The sequence below is a fragment of the Pangasianodon hypophthalmus genome, chromosome 13 (genome assembly GCF_027358585.1).
Source record: "Pangasianodon hypophthalmus isolate fPanHyp1 chromosome 13, fPanHyp1.pri, whole genome shotgun sequence".
Taxonomy (NCBI): Eukaryota; Metazoa; Chordata; class Actinopteri; order Siluriformes; family Pangasiidae; genus Pangasianodon; species Pangasianodon hypophthalmus.
Genome location: NC_069722.1, coordinates 17,931,311 through 17,953,756, shown reverse-complemented (window position 1 = coordinate 17,953,756; position 22,446 = coordinate 17,931,311). Strand labels below are relative to the sequence as shown.

The following is a 22,446-nucleotide window of genomic DNA, read 5'->3' as shown; positions in this document are numbered from 1 at the left end:
GCAATATTTTGATTGTAAGATCATGGGACTTTCAAGCAGAGAAGCTTTTTGAGAACATTAGGTAAATCCTGCCACCCCTTGATCCTAAGAGGTTCCTACAGATATCAGTGGATGGCCCCATGGTGAATTGGAAGTTTCTTAGGATGCTTTAAGAGGACAAAAACCAAGCTGACCCCGATGCACCAAGAATTGTTAACCTGGGAAGCTCTGGCTCATATTGTGCATGGAAGATAAATGTACTAAGAAGTCTTTGGCAGTTATTCCATAACTCACCTGCCAATTGTGATAGATTCATTGAGGTTACCAAAACAGCAACATTTCCCCTTAAGTTCTGCGGCCAATGGGTGGATGACTTGATTGCTGAGCTAGCAATAGAAGTGTGGCCTGCAGTGCAGGAATGCTTTAACAACCATGAGAAACTTCCAAAAAGTGGCATTATCTTACAGTATCCTACAGTATAGTCAAAGAGCATCCATTAGCTGCCAGGGTTCCCCAGGCAGGCTTTGCACAGGAAGAATGATGTCCTCAGCAGAATAGGGAGGCAGAGCAGCATCATTGGCAGGGCCAGAGGGGGGAAACCACATTCCCGGTGGTGGGGAGATCAGCAACAGCCATGGCAGAGCCAAGGCAGAGCCAATCTCTGGATTCAGCAGGTAGAACAGGGACGCCGAGGGACGGCAGGAGGCGGAGGGACGGCAGCCTTGCAAGAGTCAGGAGGCAGAGTGATGATATCATCCCCAAAGCCAGAAGGTGGAGTAACTACATCATCCCCAAAGCCGGATCAATCAAAACAAAAGACAAGGAGGCACATTTGTGCTGAAATCCGCACTGCGGGATGGAAGGTGCAGTGTTCGCTAAAGGGGAATTATATGACAGGACTTCACATTACTGCAAATTAAATGCTTATTGCAAAAGTGTTACAGAGTAAAAGGAACATTTAGCAACTCTTGGAAAAAGCTTTGGGAAATCTGTAAGAGAGTGTTAAGAGACTGTGCTGAAATTCATTTTTAGTGCAACAATTGTGAGTTGTGGTCACAGATGATATGTTGTTGTTTTTGTCACTTTAAGCCTTTTTATGTTCAATTTTAAGTAAAGAAGGTGCCAGATGCTTTTTGCTGCTAATTTTTATGTTGTGAACAAAAATCTAAAATGATGACTTTCTCAGTGTCCATGTAAATTGTAGGTTGGTTGTTAATGAAGTGAACTTAAGATCTTACTGAAGATCTTAATGCTTAGTTTTTTAATATATTAGGCTTTAATCAATCTGTCGTCATCCAAAGGCTGATTTAATAGATAAGCTGTAGCTATAGACTGCATGTCTTTTAAATCAAACTTCTACAGAGTGGAACATATTAGTAAGGGATGTGATGCCTGTTGATCACACTAGCTGTGACCTGGAAAATGAAGTTTTTAAGAGTGGGAAACCTGCATGTGGTGTTTTGTTTGCCATTCTGATCTTTATCCAACCTAATCACTTCACACCCCCATAAGCTACACTTTAGGTTCCTCCACAACTACAGTTACAGCTACGTCAGTTTCCATAATCCTGTTCTTACCCACACATAGTACATCTGTTTTTTTGTTTTTTTTTTCTTTACAGACTTGTGCTAGATGTCCAAATCTTCGGCAATAATAGCACTTTAATAGTTTAGGTACATAAGTTTCTACAGGATAGCTCAATGCTGCTGCTCCTGACAACATACCTGGCCGGCTACTCAGGGAATGTGCTGATCAGCTTATAGACGTCTTGTCCTTACAGACTTACAGCAAGATTTCCCTGAGCCAATCAGTCGTCCCTGTGTGCGACCAGGGACGGCGACCACTATCATCCCTGTGCCAAAGAAATCTTCTTTGTCCTGCCTGAATGACTACCAGCCTGTTGTACTAGTCGAGCAGCTAGTCATGAAATGCATAAAGAGCAGTCTTCCAAATATACTGGATCCAGCTACTGTCTACTAAGTACGCCTACTGTCCTAACCACTCAAAAGAGAATGCCATATCTGCTAACATCCACCTTTCTCTGACTCACCTGGACAAAAAGGACAATTTTGTAAGGATGCTATTCATAGACTTCAGTACAGCATTTGACACAAGAAAGCTGAGCCTGCTAGGTTTGACCACCTCCCTTTGCAACTGGATCCTGGACTTTTTGACAGGGAGACTGCAGGCCATCAGGATCGGCAACACCACCTCCACTACCACCACACTGAACACCGGCACTCCCCAGGGCTGTGTGCTCAGTCCACTGCTGTTTACCCTGCTGAAACATCACTGTGCTACAAAGTACAGCTCAAATCACATCATCAAGTTTGCTGATGACACTACAGTTGCGAACTTCATCAGTAACAACGAGTCAGCATACAGTGAGGAGATGAACCAGAAGATTCCTCAGTTTCTTCCCTGAGGCAGTCAGATTACTCAATGCACTGTTGCCTCTCAACTCTCACCTTGGCTAGTCAAATACCTAACCCAGTATGACTCCAAAACATTGCACACCTGCACTCTACAAAGCTGCGTCAGACACTACGTTTATGGAACACGTCTTGCTGCCAATATTGCTGCAATACTTTGTGCTCCTACACTATTCAGTAGTTTAGTTTACAGCCAATTTTCTGTGCATTTATTGTTCTACCCATATTTTTCTGTTTATCTTTTGTCCTGCACTCATCTAACGCTGTTGTTAATTTGCACTTTATGTGGTCTTGCATACTGTCATGTGTTTACATTTTTTTTACATTAGTAAATTTGTGATTTTAGCTGATATTTCAGGTTAAAAATGTGAGCAGTGTCAATTGAGAAATGTTTATTACTATTCCGCAGAATATCACAAGGGTAGTTTCTTTCAAACCGGCAAACACTGAGTCTGCATATACAATGAAATAGGGGTGAAAGTGGTTTTAAAATCTATTCATGGAGGTTGTTTCACCAAAGCTAGTAAGCTGCAGGCACGTACAAAGCTCCCTCTTAACAGTTTTATCTATGTTGCCTACTTATTTTTTCCAAAATGTCAAATGTTGAATTTGGACTTGGTACCACATGTGCAAGGGCGGTGCAGTGGCATAACAGGTAGCATTGCTACCTTGCAGCTCTAGGTGTTTAATCCTGAGCTTGGGTTAGTCATTTTGTGGAGTTTCTGTGCATGTTCTCGTGTATGCGCAACTGTTCCCTAGGTTTTCCAGTTTCCTCCCACTGTCCAAAACATGCCGGTATTCAAATGGGTGGTGCAGGTGGCACACCCCTTTTAAAATGGCAGGTTTTTGTGATGTAGAAAAAATGAAACCAAGATAAATCATGTCAGACCTTTTTCCACTCTCAAAATTTAAGTGAAAAAAGATTCTGTAAGATTTTCTTCACGTCCTCTTGGTTTCCTCCAACTGTTGAAGCCATGGTCCACAAAGAGCTTACAAAGCATTCATGGTATCTCACTTGTTGAATGGTATCAATCTGGAGAGCGGTATAAAAGAATTTCTGAAACATTAGATGTACCATGGAACACCATAAAGGCCATCATCAACAAAAAGAGAAAATGGAGCACCACAGTAAATATTACCAAGAACAGGACATCCCTCGAAAATCTTTAAAAGGACAAGACAAAAACTTACCATTGAGGCTGCCAAGAGACGTACGGCAGCATTAAAGGAGCTGCAGGAATATCTGACATGTACTGATTACTCTCTGCATGTGACAACATTCACTCACATGTCTGGGCTATGGAGTAGGGTGGCTAGACGGAAGCCCCTTCTCACAAAAAAAATCCAAGCTCAACTAAATGACCACAAACCATGTGGAAAAATGTGTTCTGGTCTGATGAAACCAATTCCAAAAGGTATGTTTGGTGCAAAAAAAAAAAAAAAAATCACCAAAAAGAACACCATACCTACGGTGCAGCATGGTGGTTGAAGCATCATGCTTTAGGGCTGCTTTTCTTCAGCCAGAACTGGGGCTTTTATCAAGGTGGAGAGAATCATGAATAGCTACAAATACCAGTCGATTTTAGTGCAAACCTTTCAGGTGTCTGCTGGTAAGCTGAAGATGAAAAGGAATTTCACCTTTCAGCACGACAGTGAAACAAAGCATACATCCAAATCAACAAAGGAATGGCTTAACCAAAAGATCAATGTTTTTTGAATGACCTAGCCAGAGCCCAGATCTGAATCCAACTAAAAATCTATGGAGTGACCTGAAGCAGGCTGTGCACAGGCGATGCCCTTACAATCTTACAATTTAAATTCTAATCTAGAATGTTTTTGCAAGAAAGAGTGGGAAAATATTGCCAAGTCAAGATGTGCCACGCTGAAAGACTCCAAAAAGACTGAGTGGTGTAATATAATCAAAAGGTGCTTTAACAAAGTATTAGTTTAGGGGTGTGTTACTGTAAGTTTTTTATTTTTCCTTTTTTCCCTAAAAACGTTTGATTGTTTTTCACATAATTTTAATGTTGTAATTTCACATTGAGGGTGGAAAAAGTTCTGATTTATCTTGGTTTCATCATCAAAAACATGCTATTTTATCAGAGGAGTGTAGAATTTTATATCCATTGTATGTGAATGAACCAAAAAATTTTCTGCCATTCAGTTTTGTTGAGGGTGCAAACACAACAGGCTTTATAATGTTGTTGTGAGATTCTGGCAGGGCAGAAGATTATTCCAGTGTACAGGATGATCAGGATGCTTTCTTAATGTTAATTTTATTGTTTAAAACATTTTCCGCTGAAAAAAAAGGCCAAATTTATAAGTGCTAATAGACGGTAGGAATTTATGAAGTACCAATACTAATGCATATCAGACAAGGAAGATATCAGAAAGCGGTACGATAATTAAAAATCTCAAACATTTATTAATCACTTTATTTAAGGAAGCTGAAGAAAAAAAATTACAACTACAAACAAAGCCAACCAACTTGACCAGTTCAGCTCATGCTCCAGCAAACCAAGCGAACTCGCACATACATACACTATATGGCCAAAAGTATGTGGACACCTGACATTCAACACCAATTTGTGGGCCTTCCCCAAACTATTCCCACAAAGTTAGAAGCACACAATTGTCTAGAATCTAGGGTGTGATTGGTCAGGTGTCCACATACTTTTCGCTGTATAGTGTACCTGGAGCGTTTTGTAGCTTGCACATCATACAAAAGCAAATTATTGAAGTCATATTTTGTTATGGTTGGCTGCACTACATTAATTGAATAAAAAAAAAAAAAAATTTCATATTCCCTATAAAGCTTTTTTCCATATTCTTTCAGAATACCCTTAACAAAAAAATATTCCGAATATCTTATTTGAAGGCTATATCAACTACCCTTAGATTCATTCATTCAACCTCCATACATACACTTATTAGGGGGTCAAGCACAGAAGTTGCATAGGAACCCTACTGGCACTGTATAGTTTCTTCTTCTTCTTCTTCTTCTTCTTCTTATTATTATTATTATTATTATTATTATTAGTGCAACAGGCAACACTATATCGTTATCTGATTTATGTGATGTTTTATTAGGGGTCCAAGCATGAAGTGCTTGTAACCCTATTGGAATTATGATTTTTCTTTTTCTTACAATTATTCTGATTCTTTGCTAAAACACGATGGGCAGTCCAAACTGTAAGTCGTAGAAACACCAAACTTTGTCAAATAGTGCAGAATTCCCACTGTTACTGAGCAAAGTAAAGGGACCATCATCAGCCTGATGGTGGTGCTATGCCGCAAGCATTTACGTTTTCTCCTATATCTCGAGAACTGCAAGTTGTATGTTCAAAATTCTTTTTCTTTAAATCATAAATGTGTTTTCATAAATCCAGATGAAACCTGAAAGGTGTATACAGTATAGGACAAGGTTCTGAGGACAAGGTTTTAATTACTTAAAAAATGTTGCTGTCATCGGCCAATCAGATTTCAGCAGACATTTGACATGTTAACATTGAGCTATTGTCACAAAACTTGAATGGTAGTTTTGAAAATTAACACACCACTATCAGATGCAATCTCACTCAAATTGGCCACTGGGGGAGCACTGTTCAAAGTGGCAAAGGATTCTGAGGTGATATGCAAGATTTGGAGCAGAAGCATTGGAAAGGGGACAGAGTTGATTTGAAAAAGCTGTTTCTCAGAAACCGAAAGTCCAGTTGTTCTGAAATTTGGTTAATCAGAGTAGCTTGCTAAATAAACCCTGAAAGGAAATCAAATCTTATGTAATTCATTCAAAGTATTTTATTATTTGCTCAGGCTTACATGTTTTGTGCGCAAATGAAATTCGGGCAGATCACATTGATTTATGGGAAGGTTCTGCTCCTGAGTGTTGCCTCTTCCCTTGCCCCTTGCACTAATAGAGTAATGGAGTGGCCCATAAGATGGTGCTAGGGTTCATGATAGCAAACCGCAGGACATTGTGGGATGGATGCTTTTTGGGTGCTTTTACTTTTACTGCTTTTACTATTGAGAACACCTATCCAAATGTTTACCAGCTAGCTTACCACCTTATTCCACTTCGTTTCTGCTGGAGTTCTTCTCATTCACTGTGCATGTAAGTTCTAATTAACACAAATGAGTGAGACTGCCATGTTAGTTAGTTAAGGTGAGGGCTTCTTAAAGGAGAAGAATTTTGATTTTTCAGATCAGAAAATCCATGTAAACATTATAGAAACAGCCACCAGCAGTAAGTAGAGAATAACCAGAATTGTATGTTGTTCTGTGAGTTTTATGAACATAAACGAGGCTGAAACAATGTTAACAAAAACATTAAAACCAATAATATTGTCACTAGTAATTTGATGTGTAATCAACAATGAGGTAGCGATGACCATTTACAATGGTTTTGTCTAAGACTGAAACAATACAGTGTATCTTATTGTTCAGTATGAGGTTCTCGGTTTGATATGTCTGCATATTTGAACAATAATTTCAACAGACTGCAAAGTAAAGTTGGCTATTTGTCATAAAATACAGCTTGTAGTACATAAGGTGTCCTTATATTTAATCTTAATCAAGACCCCACTCCCTCCTTGGAAAAAAGAAGAAAAAAGTTTGCTTTTAAAAAAACAAGCTTCTCCTGCATTGCACAAGCCAATAGCATACTAGCCAGCACCCTCTCTTGCTCTCTCTTTATCTGTACATACACACACAATAACTTGTCTGATATAACTTTTACTGCACAGCTTGCAGAAGGCAAAATTGTTTAAATTTAGGGATATTTATTTTTACGGATTTTTTTAGGGAATTTAGGGATTTATAAATTTAAAATTTATGTACAAATTTATATATTTCTGTAAAGCTGCTTTGGGACAATGTCAATTGTTAAAAGTGCTATACAAATAAAATGGAATTGAATTGAGCGTGCAGTTAGGGTCAGTGCCGTTGATGAGAACAGAAATAAATAGTCTTTACATGGAATATGTGTCATATCCATCACCAAAATATATGTAAACTGTATCTGAAACACACTAGGTCTTGCAAACTCAGAATTTTTTATTTTTTTTTTTATTTACATTGGTGGGTTACATTTGTGATTTGTTGGAGTATAAATTCTTTTTTGTTAGTATACCCAAAGTCTTTGTAGCCATTTATTTATTTGTTTGTTTGTTTATTACTTACTGTCCCATGCTTTCCCTTACAGTTCACCAGAACTATTTCAAAGACGGAGCCAAAATCATAAGATTCCTGTGAGGGGACAAAAAGAGTTTTTACCAAATGACTCTGTGCAGCAAATAGCATGTCTGCAGAAGACCCTTGACGAGCACTGGATGCTTGTGACAGAGGAACGAGTGGAGCGAGTGTGAGTGACACAGTACTCATAGTTTGTGTGTTTAACACAAGAAAACCTGCAAACAGTCATGTTTTATCATAGGTTCTAAATGTCTACAGGTTTTCAGTAATCCATTTCATTTAAAATGTCTAGTAGGGTGACCACAGGGTCCCACTTATGGGGCACTTATTTACAATAGCAAATTGTAACAGTTCGCAAAGCTGCAAGAAGACGACGAGACCCAAGTGCACTTTTTTTCTTTTTTTTTTTTTTTTAAAAAAGCATAGCTCACCCACTGGCTAGAAAGGTTAGAAACCAGGGGCTTCCTTTATAAAACTTTTTGTGCTTGTGCACAAACATTGGGAAATGGAGTGAACAAAAAATTCAGATCTGTAAAACCTTGTGTACACATCTGCATGCAGTTCTGCTTTATAAATCTCAATCTTCTTGAAAATGTATGCAGCTGAATCAGTCTCTTCTCCAGCCTGGTTATCACCTGCAAATATGAATCAATTATTGAATCAGCTATTCACAATCGAAGCATGACATCTTACATGTAGACATGCAGTCTTACATGTAGAGATGTGAATTGGTTAATCAATTTGTCAGTCAGAGGAGATGAGGAGGGGGAGCCCATTCTGCTGTGCCATGTTGTGTTGCACAGCACATGCCTTCACAATTTGGCAGAGTTTTTCTAGTTGGTGTAGCAGTCTCCCACCTGTAACATCCAGACAACACCATCGCCCTTTAGACAGGCCATTGTTGTGGTCTACAACTGAACACATGAGAGAGTACATGTCATTGTAGCGTCTCTCCTCTGAGCTATGTGGGTTAGGGAATAAAAAGGACTTGTTCTTTTAGGCTATGGAATGAAATTGCTGTTGACTGATGAAAGCAGTTTGTGACTAGGTGCCCTTATACCAACATGAGGGCAGTCATTTAAACCCACTCATTAATTAACCCTCACCTTTGTCCCTGTTACAACCTTCGGAAAACCTTGCCCCTCCTGCCACACATTGCTATTATAAATATAAATAAAGCTTAGGTGTCCCATAACGGCCAGTATGTATTTAGTGCATGTGTGTGTGCGCAGAAGCAGCAGCAATGTAAGCGGCATTGTATGCATACTCTTGTGTTTTTTATATCTGGAAGATTAAAAATGACATAACCTAGATGGCCCATCAGAGCCAAAACATCCCTGTCACTTTGTAGTCCTGAGCTGCATCTCAAATCGAAAACTCTGACCTTACTTTCAAATGTTTTTTATTTAGAAATCTAGAAGGCTGGTACATAAAACAGACCTTTTGTAGTTTTGAATGTAATAAGATGTTTTTAAATTTCAAACACTAACCGTATTAGGAAAACTTGTTATTGTTAGTACTCAATAACTGTGTCGAATAGTACATATGGATGCGATTTGAAAAACACTTTGCTGAGTCAGTTGCGGACACTGTAACATGGTGCTATGCTGCCACCACTATTTTCACTGGTATTGACCCATGCAGTACTATTAATTTCAGTAGCCTTAATTTCTGAGGATGTGAACAAGCGATGCTCCAAATGACTGGATGTGCATGACAGCCATGTTGTGCATACGTACATATAATACAATAGCCAGTATAATTCATCACTAAGTGTCCCACCTGAGGTCACCCTACTAGACATTATTAATAACTCTTAGTAGTGATGCAGTGTGATCAAAATCACATGATTTCATGGATATAATATCACAGAGGAGGCTGGGGCAAAATGCAAAAGGGAAGTTCCCAGACCAAAAACAAGGCTTAAAAGGTGCTGTTTAGTTCTTCAATTACAGCTCCACACATTCGCACTTCCAATCATAGAGGGCGGTGCTAAGAAGCAAGCTATGTTAACAAGGACAGGAGGAGTAAAGAGCAAAATTATTTGTTGATCTTTTAGTCTATTCACATGGTTCAATAAAAAAAAGACTTCCATGTACTTCCATGTGCTTCCTATCTACTTGTTCTTTTATTCCTCTTGTGTACATTTTAGAATTGCCTTTTGATCAGTTTCTGGGTCAATTTCACAGTGAGGTTGTAGGATCAACGAAACAAGAAGGCCTCAGAGTTTTGGAATGCACTGATTGTGAATGACAAGTTTGTCAAAGAATTGTCTTAAGAATAATTCTATCAGAAAACAGTATTCATAATTGGTGTGTATGATGTACAATAAAACAAATATTAATTTGGTTAAATTTGTTTTGTGTTTCATTAAAAAAAATAAAAATAAAAAAAAATAAATAAATAAATAAAAAATCAGCTACTTTACATGGTCCAGTTTTAAAACAGTCAAAAAGTGGGACAGCATGTTTCAGATATTCTGGGACAGTTCTATAAGCCCTTCAGATAGAGATGTATTCTAGTGACCTTTTACATTTATTATGATTTTTAGCCAAAGTGTGAATGGTTTACATAGCTGATTTTTACCTAATATTGAAAACTCCTGATGTATTATGTTTAGCTGTTTTACTATCTAAATTTAAAAACCCAGCCCACCCTCCCCCTTGGACTATTCTAAATTCTGTAGTGTTACAACCTTGGTTCTCATTTATAAAAGCATGCATATAAAACAAATTCTAAATTTGTGAGTTAGAATGGAAGCTCTGTGCTTCCACCTATGAAATTTTAAAAATCCCATCAATATCACATTATTACATGTTATTTCAAGCAAAATATCATGTTATTACATGAAAAGCATATTATTATGTGGAAAATATCATGGTATTATGAAGAAAAACATCATGTTATTATGAGAAAAAGCATCACATTATTTTGCAAAAATATTTTGTTATGTGGACGGAATGTCACGTTGTTACAGGAAATATTGTGGAAGAGATAAATATATTATAAAAGCAACTTAACTGTTCTTGTTTTTAGGGCAGTTCAAGCCGTAGCACCGCCAAGCTGCCACTGTTGAGCAAGGCCGTTAACTTTCTCTGCTCCAGGGACGCCGTATCATGGCTGACCCTGCACTCTGACCCCAACTTCCTAACAAGCTGGGATATGTGAAGAAAAGAATTTTACTGTGCTGTAATGTATATGTGACAAATAAAGGCTGCTTCTTCTTTTTAGATTATTGCCTTTGTTACTGATTCATAGGTTCTGGCAAATGGCACGGTGAAATTTTACTTCCTGCTTGGCTTAGACCACAACGAGATTTTAATGTCGCTTAGTAGTGTTAATGGTAATGTCATTAGTATACGAACTTACTGCACATACACATTCGGACCTTCTGCATCCGTGTTGCTGTGTCCATCCTCTGCATGCAGATGGTGCACGTTTCTCAGGACTTACAGGTCCAGTCTTTTCATGTCCATTCTGTCCTGACTTCAACATCGACGCTTCAACATGGCTGCAAAGCTAGGTTTAACTCTAGGATGGTGTACTTGGATATGGGAATGGAGATTTGATCTTTGGAAGTCTCAGGCATTTTTTTTTTTTTTTTTTTTTTGGTAAAGCCTCCAAATAGCTTTGGTTGGATCCACTTGTTCTCTTCTTTCGTTTGGTTTAAAACTAAAATACCCCTGAATGGCCAATGTATTGCCTTTCTTGCAAACCAACCAAACATCATCCATGTTTGCATCAGTTAATTTAAGGATGCAGTCATTTTCACAATAGTTTGTGAAAAAACTATTGTTTCACAATTTCTTTAATTTTGAGTTAATCAATAGTATAAATTAGGACAATATTTTAAAAATGAAATATTGTGGTAATTATTATATACACCGATAAGCCATAACCTTATGACCACTGACAGGTGAAGTGAATAATATTGATTATCTCGTTACAATAGCACCTGTCAAGGGTTGAGATATATTTGGCGGCAAGTGACCAGTCAGTTCTTGAAGTTGATGTGTTGGAAACAGGAAAAATGGGCAAGCGTAAGGATTCGAGAGACTTTGACAACGGCCAAATTGTGATGGCTAGATGACTGGGTCAGAGCATCTTTAAAATGGCAGGCCTTGTGGGGTGTTCCTGGTATGCAATGGTTAGTACCTGCCAAAAGTGGTCCAAGGAAGGACAACCGGTGAACTAACGACAGGGTCATGGGCGCCCGAGGCTCACTGATGCGTGTGGGGAGTGAAGGCTAGTCTTTCTGGTCTGATCCCACAGAAGAGCTATTGCAGCACAAATTGCTGAAAAGTTAAAGCTGGCTATGATAGAAAGGTGTCAGAATGCATATTGCATCGCAGCTTGCTGCGTATGGGGCTGTGTAGCCACAGGCCTGTCAGAGTGCCCATGCTGACCTCGGTCCACTGACAAAAGTGCCTACAATGAACAGGTGACCATCAGACCTTGGAGCAATGGATGAAGGTGGCCTGGTCCGATAAATCACATTTTCTTTTACATCATGTGGAAGGCCGGGTGCGTGTGCATCATTTACCTGGGGAAGAGATGGCACCAGCATGCACTATGGGAAGAACGCAAGCTGGCGGAGGCAGTGTGATGCTATGGGCAATGTTCTGCTGGGAAACTTTGGGACCTGGCATTCATGTGGATGCTATTTTGACACATACCACCTACCTAAACATTGTTGCAGACCAGGTACACCCCTTCATGGCAACGGTATTCCCTAATGGAAGTGACCTCTTTTGGCAGGATAATGCGCCCTGCCACACTGTAAAAATTGTTCAGGAATTGGTCGAGGAATATGACAAAGAGTTCAGGTGTTGACCTCAGAATTTCCCAGATCTCAATCCAATCGAACATCTGTGGGGTGTGCTGGCCATCAAGTCTGATCCATGGAGGCCCCACCTTGCAACTTACAGGACTTAAAGGATCTGCTGTTAACGTCTTTGTGCCAGATACCACAGCACACGTTCAGGGATCTAGTGGATTCCATGCCTCGATGGGTCAGGGCTGTTTTGGCAGCAAAAGGGGGACAAACACAATATTAGGTAGGTGGTCATAATGTTATGGCTAATCGGTGTATATTACCCAGCCCTGGTGCAATATATAATTTTCCATTTTTAAATAATAGATTTAATGGTGCTTCATGGGATGTTAAAATTTTTAGGTGTATTTATATTGAGGTCGCATAACACTTTAATTCCACACAGGTGGATACTGTTCAAATAATTATCTGACTTCTGATGGCAGCTGGTTGCACCAGAACTAATTTAGGGGCTTCAGAGCAACATTACTGTTTACTCGGTTTTATTCAGTATGTAGAACAATTCTATGTATGTTTATAGAAATCCTTAAATTGTATGAGTTTAACAATTGAGCCAAATGTAAGGTGGAATTTAAGGTCTGTTGTACTTTTGTGGATACAACTGCATAATTCTATGCACAGTTTGATACACAGAGCAACATGCCAACAGGGAAGACCACCATAAATTCCCCTGAACAAGTTCCCTGTCTGCAGCGGACATCAGGAAAGCTCTGTCCAGAGTTAACCCACAGAAAGCTGTTGGTCCCGACAACATACCTGGCCGGGGCTCAGGGAAGGTGCTGACCAGTTTACAGATGTCCTAACAGACATAGTCAAAATCTCCCTGAGCCAAGCAGTTGTCCCTGTGTGCTTCAAGATGACCACCATCACTGTGCCAAAGAAAGTGTCTGTGACCTGCATCAATGACTTCCAGCCCGTTGCACTCACACCCATCAACATGAAGAGCTTTGAGTAGCTAGTCATAAGACACATAAAGAACAGTCTTCCCAACACACTGGACCCATTCCAGTGTGCCTACCATCCCAACCACTCATCAGAGGACTCCATATCTGCTGCCATTCACCTGCACAAAAAAGGACAATTATGTGAGGATGCTGTTCATAGACTTCAGTTCAGTATTCAACACAATCATCCCACAGCAGCTAATAGAAGAGCTGAGCCTGATGGGTTTGTCCACCTCCCTTTGCAAATGGATCCTGGACCTCAGTCTGTCAGGATCAGCAACACCACCTCCAGCACCACCATACTGAACCCTGGCACACACCAGGGCAGTCCACTACTGTTTACGCTGCTGAATCACAACTGCGCTGCAAAGTACAGCTCCAATCACAGCAAGTTTACTGATGATACTACAGTTGTGGGTGTCATCAGCAAAAATGATGAGTCAGCATACAGGGAGGAGGTGGAACAGCTCACAGAGTGGTATTGAGACAACAATCTATCTCGTGATGTCAATAAGTCAAAAGAGATGAATGTTTACTTCAGGAGGACCCGAATGGGCCTCTTGCCACTGCACATCAATGGAACAACTATGGAGAGAGTCCACAGTTCCAAGTTTCTTGGGGTGCACATCTCTGAGGACCTCTCCTGGGCTCTCAACACAACCTGTCTAGCCAAGAAGGCTCAGCAGCATCTCCACTTCCTACTGAGGTTGCAGAGAGCTAACCTCTCCCCCTCCCATCCTCATCATCTTCTACAGAGAGACAATAGAGTGCCTTCGGACCATGGGAACTGCACAGTTTCGGACTGCAAGGCCCTACAGCTAATTGTGAGGACAGCTGAGAAAATCATTGGGGTCTCTCTCTACCCACCATCGATGCCTCATTCAACATGCATCTGCAAAGCCACCATTATGAACGACCCCTCCCACGCTTCTCATGGACTTTTCACCCTCTGGCAGAAGGTACTGGAGCATCCATACTGCCAACACCAGACTCCAACAGCTTCTTCTCTGAGGCCATCAGAATACTTGACACTCTGCTGACACACTCACCCAACACTCACCTGGACTTATTGAAACCTACACTTTATAACTGCTGCTATTGGACACTTGGAATTATGACTCTGATCATTGCTGCTACTACAGTCCACTGCTGCGATCACAGTGAACAGCTTACAGATAATTGTTGCACTAGTTTTTCCATTCAGCACTGTTCTGTTGTCCTGTCTAGTTGACATACACAGTCCTCTGTATTTATTGTGCTGTGTATTTATTTTATTGTTTGCACTCATTTAACAATGTTGTGTATTTGCACTTTACTGTATTTAGTCTTATGTGTAGTGCTACTTTATTATATGTTGCACCATGTTCCTGGGGAAGTGAAATTTTATTCCAATGTGTACAGGTTGTGTAGAGGAATGACAAAAACCAATTGACTTAATTTGATCATGGTGATAGAAACCAATAGACTCAATTTCACAACTGAGTTTAAATCAGTTTAGGTCCAGCTGCATTACTGATACTCAGTGTTGTTATTCCACAAATGCACAGCCAAATATAAAATTGTGATATTTGTCTCATTTATTCCTGGTTGATTTATTCTTTTCCCTCATGTGTAGCGGGAACCTTGTGAATGCAGATTGGATCCCTGAGGAAAAGCTAGTGAAGCTGCAGTCTCCAGCAGTGAGTTCCACCAAAGAAGAATTAATTTTGTTAACTGTTAATTCATGCTTTTGTTCTGTTAATTGAGACAGCATCTTGTAACTCACTCTTCACATTTGTTGCTAGAAAAATACAAACTAATTTAACATGATTGGGGAAAACTGCTAAGGCCAAGTTATTTTTCTGCATGGCAATGACAGCATCTATAAACTATAATGTTCTGTTGCAGGGAAAATTTTGGCAGACAATGGGATTTTCTGATCAAGGAAAGCAGTGCTTGTTTCCAGAGGAGGCTCTTTACCTCATGGAAAGTGTAAGCACATACTCATTATGTTGCTAATAACTACAAGCCAGATAGGACAAGCTGGAATTTCAGATTAGATTATAACTGACCTCCAACCTTGCTACATTTTTGGCCATTAAGATAATTTTTGAGCACTTTATGCAATTCTGTCCTTTAGAATTCCTCAGATGTAAGTTCATGCTTTTTATGTCATGTTATGGAATGTTGATCACTTATTAAACATAACAGGGCAATGTGCAAGTATTCTACCGGGATCTACCTCTCTCCATCCAGGAGGGTTATGAAAGTTTCCTTTCTGATGAAACTGTGACTTTACTTCAGTACCAGGTTGGTAGGAATTCACATTTGGTGTTTCATCTAGTCAAAACTTGGATTCTTCTATTGGCATTGGTAGACCACACATAAGAGAGTTGTGTTTTGTTATCCTTTTGGCTTTAGAATTTGCCTTAAAATCAGTAGTCAAAACTAATTTGTAGACTCAATAAAGGTCTGTCGAAGAAGAGGCAGCATTTTGGATGCTTAAAGAAAAGGTGCCACTGAAGGTTATAACGCTCTGAAATCACTGTGTTTGTTTAGATTGTGTTTGTTATTGAAGGCCATATGGAGAAAATAAATATAGAGTCAGTGGTCAGAGGCTATTCATAATAATAAGAATTAAGAAATAAAATATTGCAGTGAACAGTAGTAATTGTGGTCCAAACACTATTTAGCATGTAGGTTATACTTTTCAACAGCTCCTTGCATTAAGAAAATTAATTGAAAAGAAAGTTTTTGCCCACATAAAGAAGGAAGATTCAGGATTGCCTGAACCTAATAAGTGAGCAGTGGCTCTCTACACCCTCCTCAGACTGCATGAACATGTTGCATTAAATATTTGGTTATGGTCAGCCAAATCTTTCCTGATTTTTAGCAAATATGGATATAACATACCAAAGTATGTGGACACCTGACCATCACACTCATATGTGGGCCTTCCTCAAACTGTTAGAAAATATGTAATTATTGTTGTTGGAATTATTCCTCAATCTGGGGAAATATGTGGAAATGGATGTTCAACAAGCACATATGGGTGTAATGGTCAGGTGTCCACAAACTTTTGGCCATACAGTGTGGATGAAGTAGATATAAATAAATTTATAAATTCTAATTTGCCTGTAATAATTTGTAGTTGTATAAATCTTTCAGAAATTTTTATAGTGTTTCCTGTTTACATTTACATTTATAGCATTTGCAAGATGTGCTCATCCAGTGAGAGAGAAGTGTGGGAATTAGTACGAATTAGTATGAAATCAGGTGAAAATAGAAAATTTTTCTTCTCCAGGGTAGGTTTAAAGTGTACAGACAGCCAAGTGAAGTTAATTCAACCACCTGGGAGTTTTGAGTTCTCTCCAGTCTTCCCAGAGTAATCTTTTTGAAAATGCATGTGACACACTGGGGTTATTAGGGAATTGAGGAGATGAAAGACAGGCCTGAGGAAGAGCGGTGCTGTATTTATTTTTCTTTTTTCTCTGTGCTTCTGATATGGCATGGTAAATGAAACACTCTGTTTTTGATGCACACAGCCTTTATAGCTGTGACAAGGTGAAAAATGTTTGATGTGAATCACTGACTCTATCAAGGGCACAGACTATATAAGAATAATCAGTTGGTTGATACAAATAAAGAGTAAATAAAAAGCTCCACAGTTTCAGTGTATGCATACTTTGTCAAATCCAATCCAGAGAGAGTGGAAGAGTATTATGTTGTTCTGCCTGAGCATAAGAAGATCAGTAGGGTGCAATTTAAGATGAAGATGATGTTCCAAAACATGTTCCATAAACCATTATTCATAATCAAACTATGAAACATGCATACACAGATGTTTTTAGAAGCATCATAAATGTTATTAACTCCAAGGTTACACACTTTTAGTCTGACCTTTTAAATACTTGAGAAGGAACCTTTACGTTTGTGCCAGAAATATTTTGGAGCTTCCCCTCACACCCTCCTTGCTTGGTTGTTTTGACTATATTTAATTTTAGTTTTATGATTCTTATAAAATCATTTTTTTTAATTAGCTTCTTACTATTACTTACTCTTAGGTAATATAGAATCTATTCTCTGAAATGTGCTGTAGTTTCAAGACATAGTTATTAAAACTAGCTTTCGTTTACCTTCTCTTTTGTGCTCTTTGGTACAGACTTCCTAAAGCAAGCAATAATTTTCTTAATGAGTTTTCAGATTTTCTATCTGTAATTATACCTACTTCTGATAGACTATTGGTTCTGGGGGATCTCTTGTCCCACTGAAATTATGGTCGGTAAGTCATCTTCTCTATTTTAGTCTACTAGAACCTACTCAGCAGCTGTGTCATACTCTTGATTGCATTCTGTTATTTGGACTTTCTATTGAAAATATTCAGATTGAAGTTGCATGCTTTTCTGATTATAGGCCGGTCACATTTAATGTAAAATGATCGGTCTTAAAATTCCTGCATATTGCTGTAAGTCTTTCAATTCCCTCACTGTTCCTCATTTTTCTTATGCATGTCTAAAGAGTCCTCAAGCGAGGCCTATTGTAGCTGCACCACATCAGTTGAGTGCAAAAGGTTTAGTCACTATTATTCATTCATCTTGTTCCACTATTCTTGACTACATTGCTCCCTTTAAAACCAGATAAGCTAGGTTCAAGTCCCAGCCATGGATGAATGACAGTGCACGGATGCTTGGGCAAGAGTGCAGGAAAGCAGAGCGTAAAATGGAACAAAGACAAACTCCAAATATCTTATGAAATTTTAAAAATCTTGCTTCCAGAAAGCTATGAAAATGACCAGAGAAATTTATTTCTCAGATATTATTGCCAAAATAGCCATAATGCTTTATTTAATACAATTAACTCAATACTATTTTATAGGTAAAATTGAGAACATCACGCTGCATTTTACTACTCCTAATGGCCTCTCAGCTGACCCAGAGTGCTTTACAGTTCTAACCAGTTCCATCCTATTTCCCTTTCTATTTTAAGATATTATTTCCCAAATGAAGCCCACTATGACTCCTCAGGATATTACCCCTTCTTATTATCCCTCCTAAAAGAGACATTTGTGATTACAGGCCCAAGTGTTTTATCCATCGAAAACATCTGCTTAATGAATCGCACTGTGCCTACCACTTTCAAATATGTGGTAGTGCAGCCCCTCTTCAAAACACAGTCTTAACCCGAGGTTCTGGAAAAAGTAGTTCTCTTCCAAATATGGTTACATTTGAAGAGAAATTATATTTTTGAAACTTTCCAATCTGGTTTTAAAGCTGTCCAAAGCACAGAGACTGCCTTATTTAAGGTCACCAATGACTTAATATTTGCTGTCTATTCTGGTAATTATGCTTTCCTATTTTTGTTAGACCTCAGTGCCACGTTTGACATTATGCCACGATATCCTCATTGAATATGGTTGGCCTCATCGTCTCAGCAAGTGCATTGAGGATATTAAGACCTCAATGGCTAACAATGGCTTATTTTCTTCAACTAAATGAGAGCAAATCAGAACTCATTCTCTTTAGCCCATCCAAAGCTATAAACATTCAGTCAAATAATTTTGGAGTACTGGCACAATATGTTAGACCATCGGTGAAGAATCTCGAATCTTATTCGACCTCAGATTTGATTAGCAAATCAACTCTGTTGTAAGTAGTTTTTATCAACCTTAGAATGATTTCTCAAATCAAGCCATTCCTGTCTTTTCAAGACTTAGAAAAAGCTATACATGCTTTTCTCATCTTATTTAGACCATTGTAATTCTCTGTATCTAGGGATCAGCAAGGCTTTTGTCAATCACTTACAATGCAAAATACAGCTCACTCAGTTCTCAGCTCTCTCATATCTTCAAATCAGTTATTATTTGCTCTTCCATGATCTCAGCTGAAGGTTGTGCCTCTGCAGTGGCCACTCTGAGGTTGTAGAACAGCTTCCCACTGGACATAAGATATGCACCTTCTATTATGGTATTTAAATCAAGACTAAAAACATACTTTTCATAGTGGCTTTTTATATTGATATATTTCTTAATATATTTCTCCTTTTATCATTATTTATGTTCAGTGTCTTTTGTATTTTCATTATGTTCAGTGCATTTCTTATGCATAAGTTTTAGGCTCATAACCAGGTTTTATATTATCTTACCTATGCACAGCACTTTTCAACTTTGGTTGTTGTAAATGTACTTTATAAATAAACTACTTAGTTACTTACTAGACATCTATGCCCAGTTGTATAGACCAAAAAAAAAAAAAAAAAAAAAAAAAAAGCAATGCTTGTCTGGGGTGACCACTACCCTAGTCCTCTGTAGTCCAGGAAAACAGTCCAGTCTATAGCTCACTATAGTCTGTAGTCCAAAACTGGGGAAAACAATTGCTATGCCTATCTGGGGTGACCACTACCCTCCAATGAGTAGTTCCTCCATTTTTCCAGAAAGTGACTATATTCCATAGAAAAAAAATAAAAGATGAATTTATTGTACCAATACTTACAAAAGACTTGCATTTCTTTTCTGAACCATGGCTCTTTTCCACTCAATAGGTGTTTGGTCATTTAAAGAGACTGGGATATGTAGTAAACCGATTTGATACTAGGTAACTCTACATATATCTGTATGTAACTATACATATATATTTTTCCATCCAGACATGTGATGTCTGTCTGTCAGTTTCCTAAAAGTGTCTTTCCTTTGTAATAGATTGCCATCTTTATGTAAACAACAACTGAATCTGCACCTAACCACCAACAGACCAAGCAGGCAGCCGAAGAGGAAATGGAGCCAGAGTCCCAGTTTTAGGTAGAAACCCTTTTGCCAAAGTCTGCTCTGTAATGTCCTTGGTCACGCATTCTCTTATCCACCATCTGGTTTGCTTGATATTTTAAGAGCTTTTGGGAAGTTGTGCTTATAGTTTTGTCTACCTAAAATCTTACACAGTTTTGCCAGTGGAAGACAAGAATTTTATTGACAAATCAATCATCTGACTTGAACTCCACTGAGCATGTATTTCATTTACTGTGGATAACACTGAAAGTCAAAAAGCCTTAAATTAATCTGAAAGGTACCCACGATCTGGGTCACAGACTTAATGCAGTTATCAGTTGAATAGGATTGTCCAAATCATATGGGTATGAAGTATGAAATGGGCTGGTTCAGGTGCTTGAGGTTAATTTCAAAATAAGCTTTTTATTTGGTTGTGGTACTCTTAGGTTCCACTTGTATATCTCTTCACACATTCTGATTCTGCTCTTGTTTAGACCATGTAATAAGAAAAGTACTGCATCTCCAGAGGAATCTGCAGGACAGCATGAAGGTGAAATTAAGACCAGTGTCCCATACAGCAGCATGGAAGATCCAGGCCAACTACAAACACAACAAGCCTTTCAGGATGAGATATTAAAGTCTGATCCAGAATTAGACAGAGCTCCAGGGAGGACCTGGTGGACAAATATATCAAGCCAACCCCAGCCTGATTCATTCCAGACTTCAGTACGGTCCTGGGACTTCAGCTGCATCTTTTTCCCAGACCTGGGTTCACTTAGTGGCAACTGTGCTTGCCTGCCCCCTCCCAATCCCAGCTTGCTACCTGGTGCTCTGCAAGTACCTGAGTGCCACATGGCTCACTGGCACAGAAATATAAATTTGAAGGAGGAATATCGGTCCAAGCAAAAGCAGCAGAGGGAGCAACACCGACAAAGATGCAACATTAATGATGACCAAGGTGTGCGTCGGTGCAGGAACTGGGTCGAGTATTTAGATCTGGTGAAGAAAAGGAGAAGCCAGCAGCACAACAAACGTCTCATATACCTCAGGGAACAGGAGGTTATGCCTCTTTCTCAGCCCGGAAAGTGTAGTTCACATCGTGAGTGTTTGAGTTGAAATGACAGTAATATTAAAGCCCCAATCAGATCAGACCAAAATGTATACTTAGATTACAGGACCACTGTATGAGGAGGACTCTGTAGCTATAGTTTTAATAAAACTTTTTATATCATCTCTACAGCTTTATATTATCTCATAAGTATATGCAGTAATTTGACAGATTCATATCAAAATAGTCAAATAGCACATGAATATGGTAGGGATTAGCGTGCATTGGAAATCCCACTGGATCCAACAAAAAAAGTTGTGGGCATGGGGTCTTTTGTATCTTGCAGGTGAGAGCAGGCAGTCAGAAATTAAAAACGTGAGACAGAGAGAGAATTCACTGGTTTCTAACCAGCTTTATTTCATATATAGGTGTTCATGCAGAATTGTATTTACAGAACCTATAGCCTGTGCATATATGAAGTAGCTTATTAATAAGTTATAGTAAGCTAATAAGTTAGCTGTAGATAGCTTATTAATAAGTTATGTCAATTTGGGGATTCCACTGTAGAGAAGAAATGCTGGCAAGCAATATTACTTTGCATCATATCACAGGTAAACTACGATGCAATGGATATCTGAGCATTGACCATTTCTGGCCATTTCTGGTTTTTAATGAACATGTTTTTCCTGCATTGTTTTTCTTCTCAATTCTTCTTTGTGTAGGTGAGCTGCTGGAGCAAGTCAACATTATTCAGTCTTATGATTTGCTTGTAGCTAACTCCAGGTACATGACGATAATCATTTACTTATATTATGTTTTTGTCTAATTCAGTTGTATTTTACTATAGAAAACTCGTACGTGAAGCCAGACAGTGGTGTGCTGTTTTGCCTCGGGTGTTGGAACTGCACTATTTGGTATATCACTTTAGCCTCTTCCCCCTTAGGTTACCCGGCTCAGACCAGTGGAGGATCAATTTTAACGTTTACCAGCCTGACACTGAGTTTAAGAAGAGTTACCCAGGAAAGCCCTATACCCGCTTGTGTGTTTGCAGGTAAACACAGACACAATATTATCAAAAATATTCTGTTGCACAGGTGTTCAGACCTTTTTACCATGTGGCCCACTTCCCAGTTTTTTGAGATCTTAAGTATTCCTTTTTTTCAGTCTTTTTTTTTTTTTTATCTTAAAAAACTGAAAGCACAATTTGTACCAATTTTTCCTGATATTTTTTGGTGGCATCCCTAATAAATATAGTTTATATGTTAACTAACATTAAATTAGTA

At 38.8% G+C, this 22,446-nt stretch overlaps 1 protein-coding gene across 8 annotated transcripts in view; it reads left to right on the top strand.

Annotated features, from left to right (window-relative positions):
• Nucleotides 1-22,446, top strand: part of tsen54 (TSEN54 tRNA splicing endonuclease subunit) — a 59,910-nt gene that overhangs the window by 29,883 nt on the left and 7,581 nt on the right. For 2 of the 8 annotated variants that reach the window (XM_053239063.1, XM_053239057.1), the window contains exons 2-11: nucleotides 7,612-7,770; nucleotides 14,995-15,058; nucleotides 15,267-15,350; nucleotides 15,570-15,668; nucleotides 17,596-17,640; nucleotides 19,896-19,948; nucleotides 20,053-20,151; nucleotides 20,610-21,214; nucleotides 21,886-21,946; nucleotides 22,107-22,214. In XM_053239063.1, the coding sequence (XP_053095038.1) occupies nucleotides 7,739-7,770; nucleotides 14,995-15,058; nucleotides 15,267-15,350; nucleotides 15,570-15,668; nucleotides 17,596-17,640; nucleotides 19,896-19,948; nucleotides 20,053-20,151; nucleotides 20,610-21,214; nucleotides 21,886-21,946; nucleotides 22,107-22,214 (1,250 nt within the window). In that variant the 5' untranslated portion in view covers nucleotides 7,612-7,738. The remainder of the gene's footprint in view (nucleotides 1-7,611; nucleotides 7,771-14,994; nucleotides 15,059-15,266; nucleotides 15,351-15,569; nucleotides 15,669-17,595; nucleotides 17,641-19,895; nucleotides 19,949-20,052; nucleotides 20,152-20,609; nucleotides 21,215-21,885; nucleotides 21,947-22,106; nucleotides 22,215-22,446) is intronic. The other 6 variants (XM_053239060.1, XM_053239058.1, XM_053239062.1 and 3 more) reach the window with 6 other exon arrangements.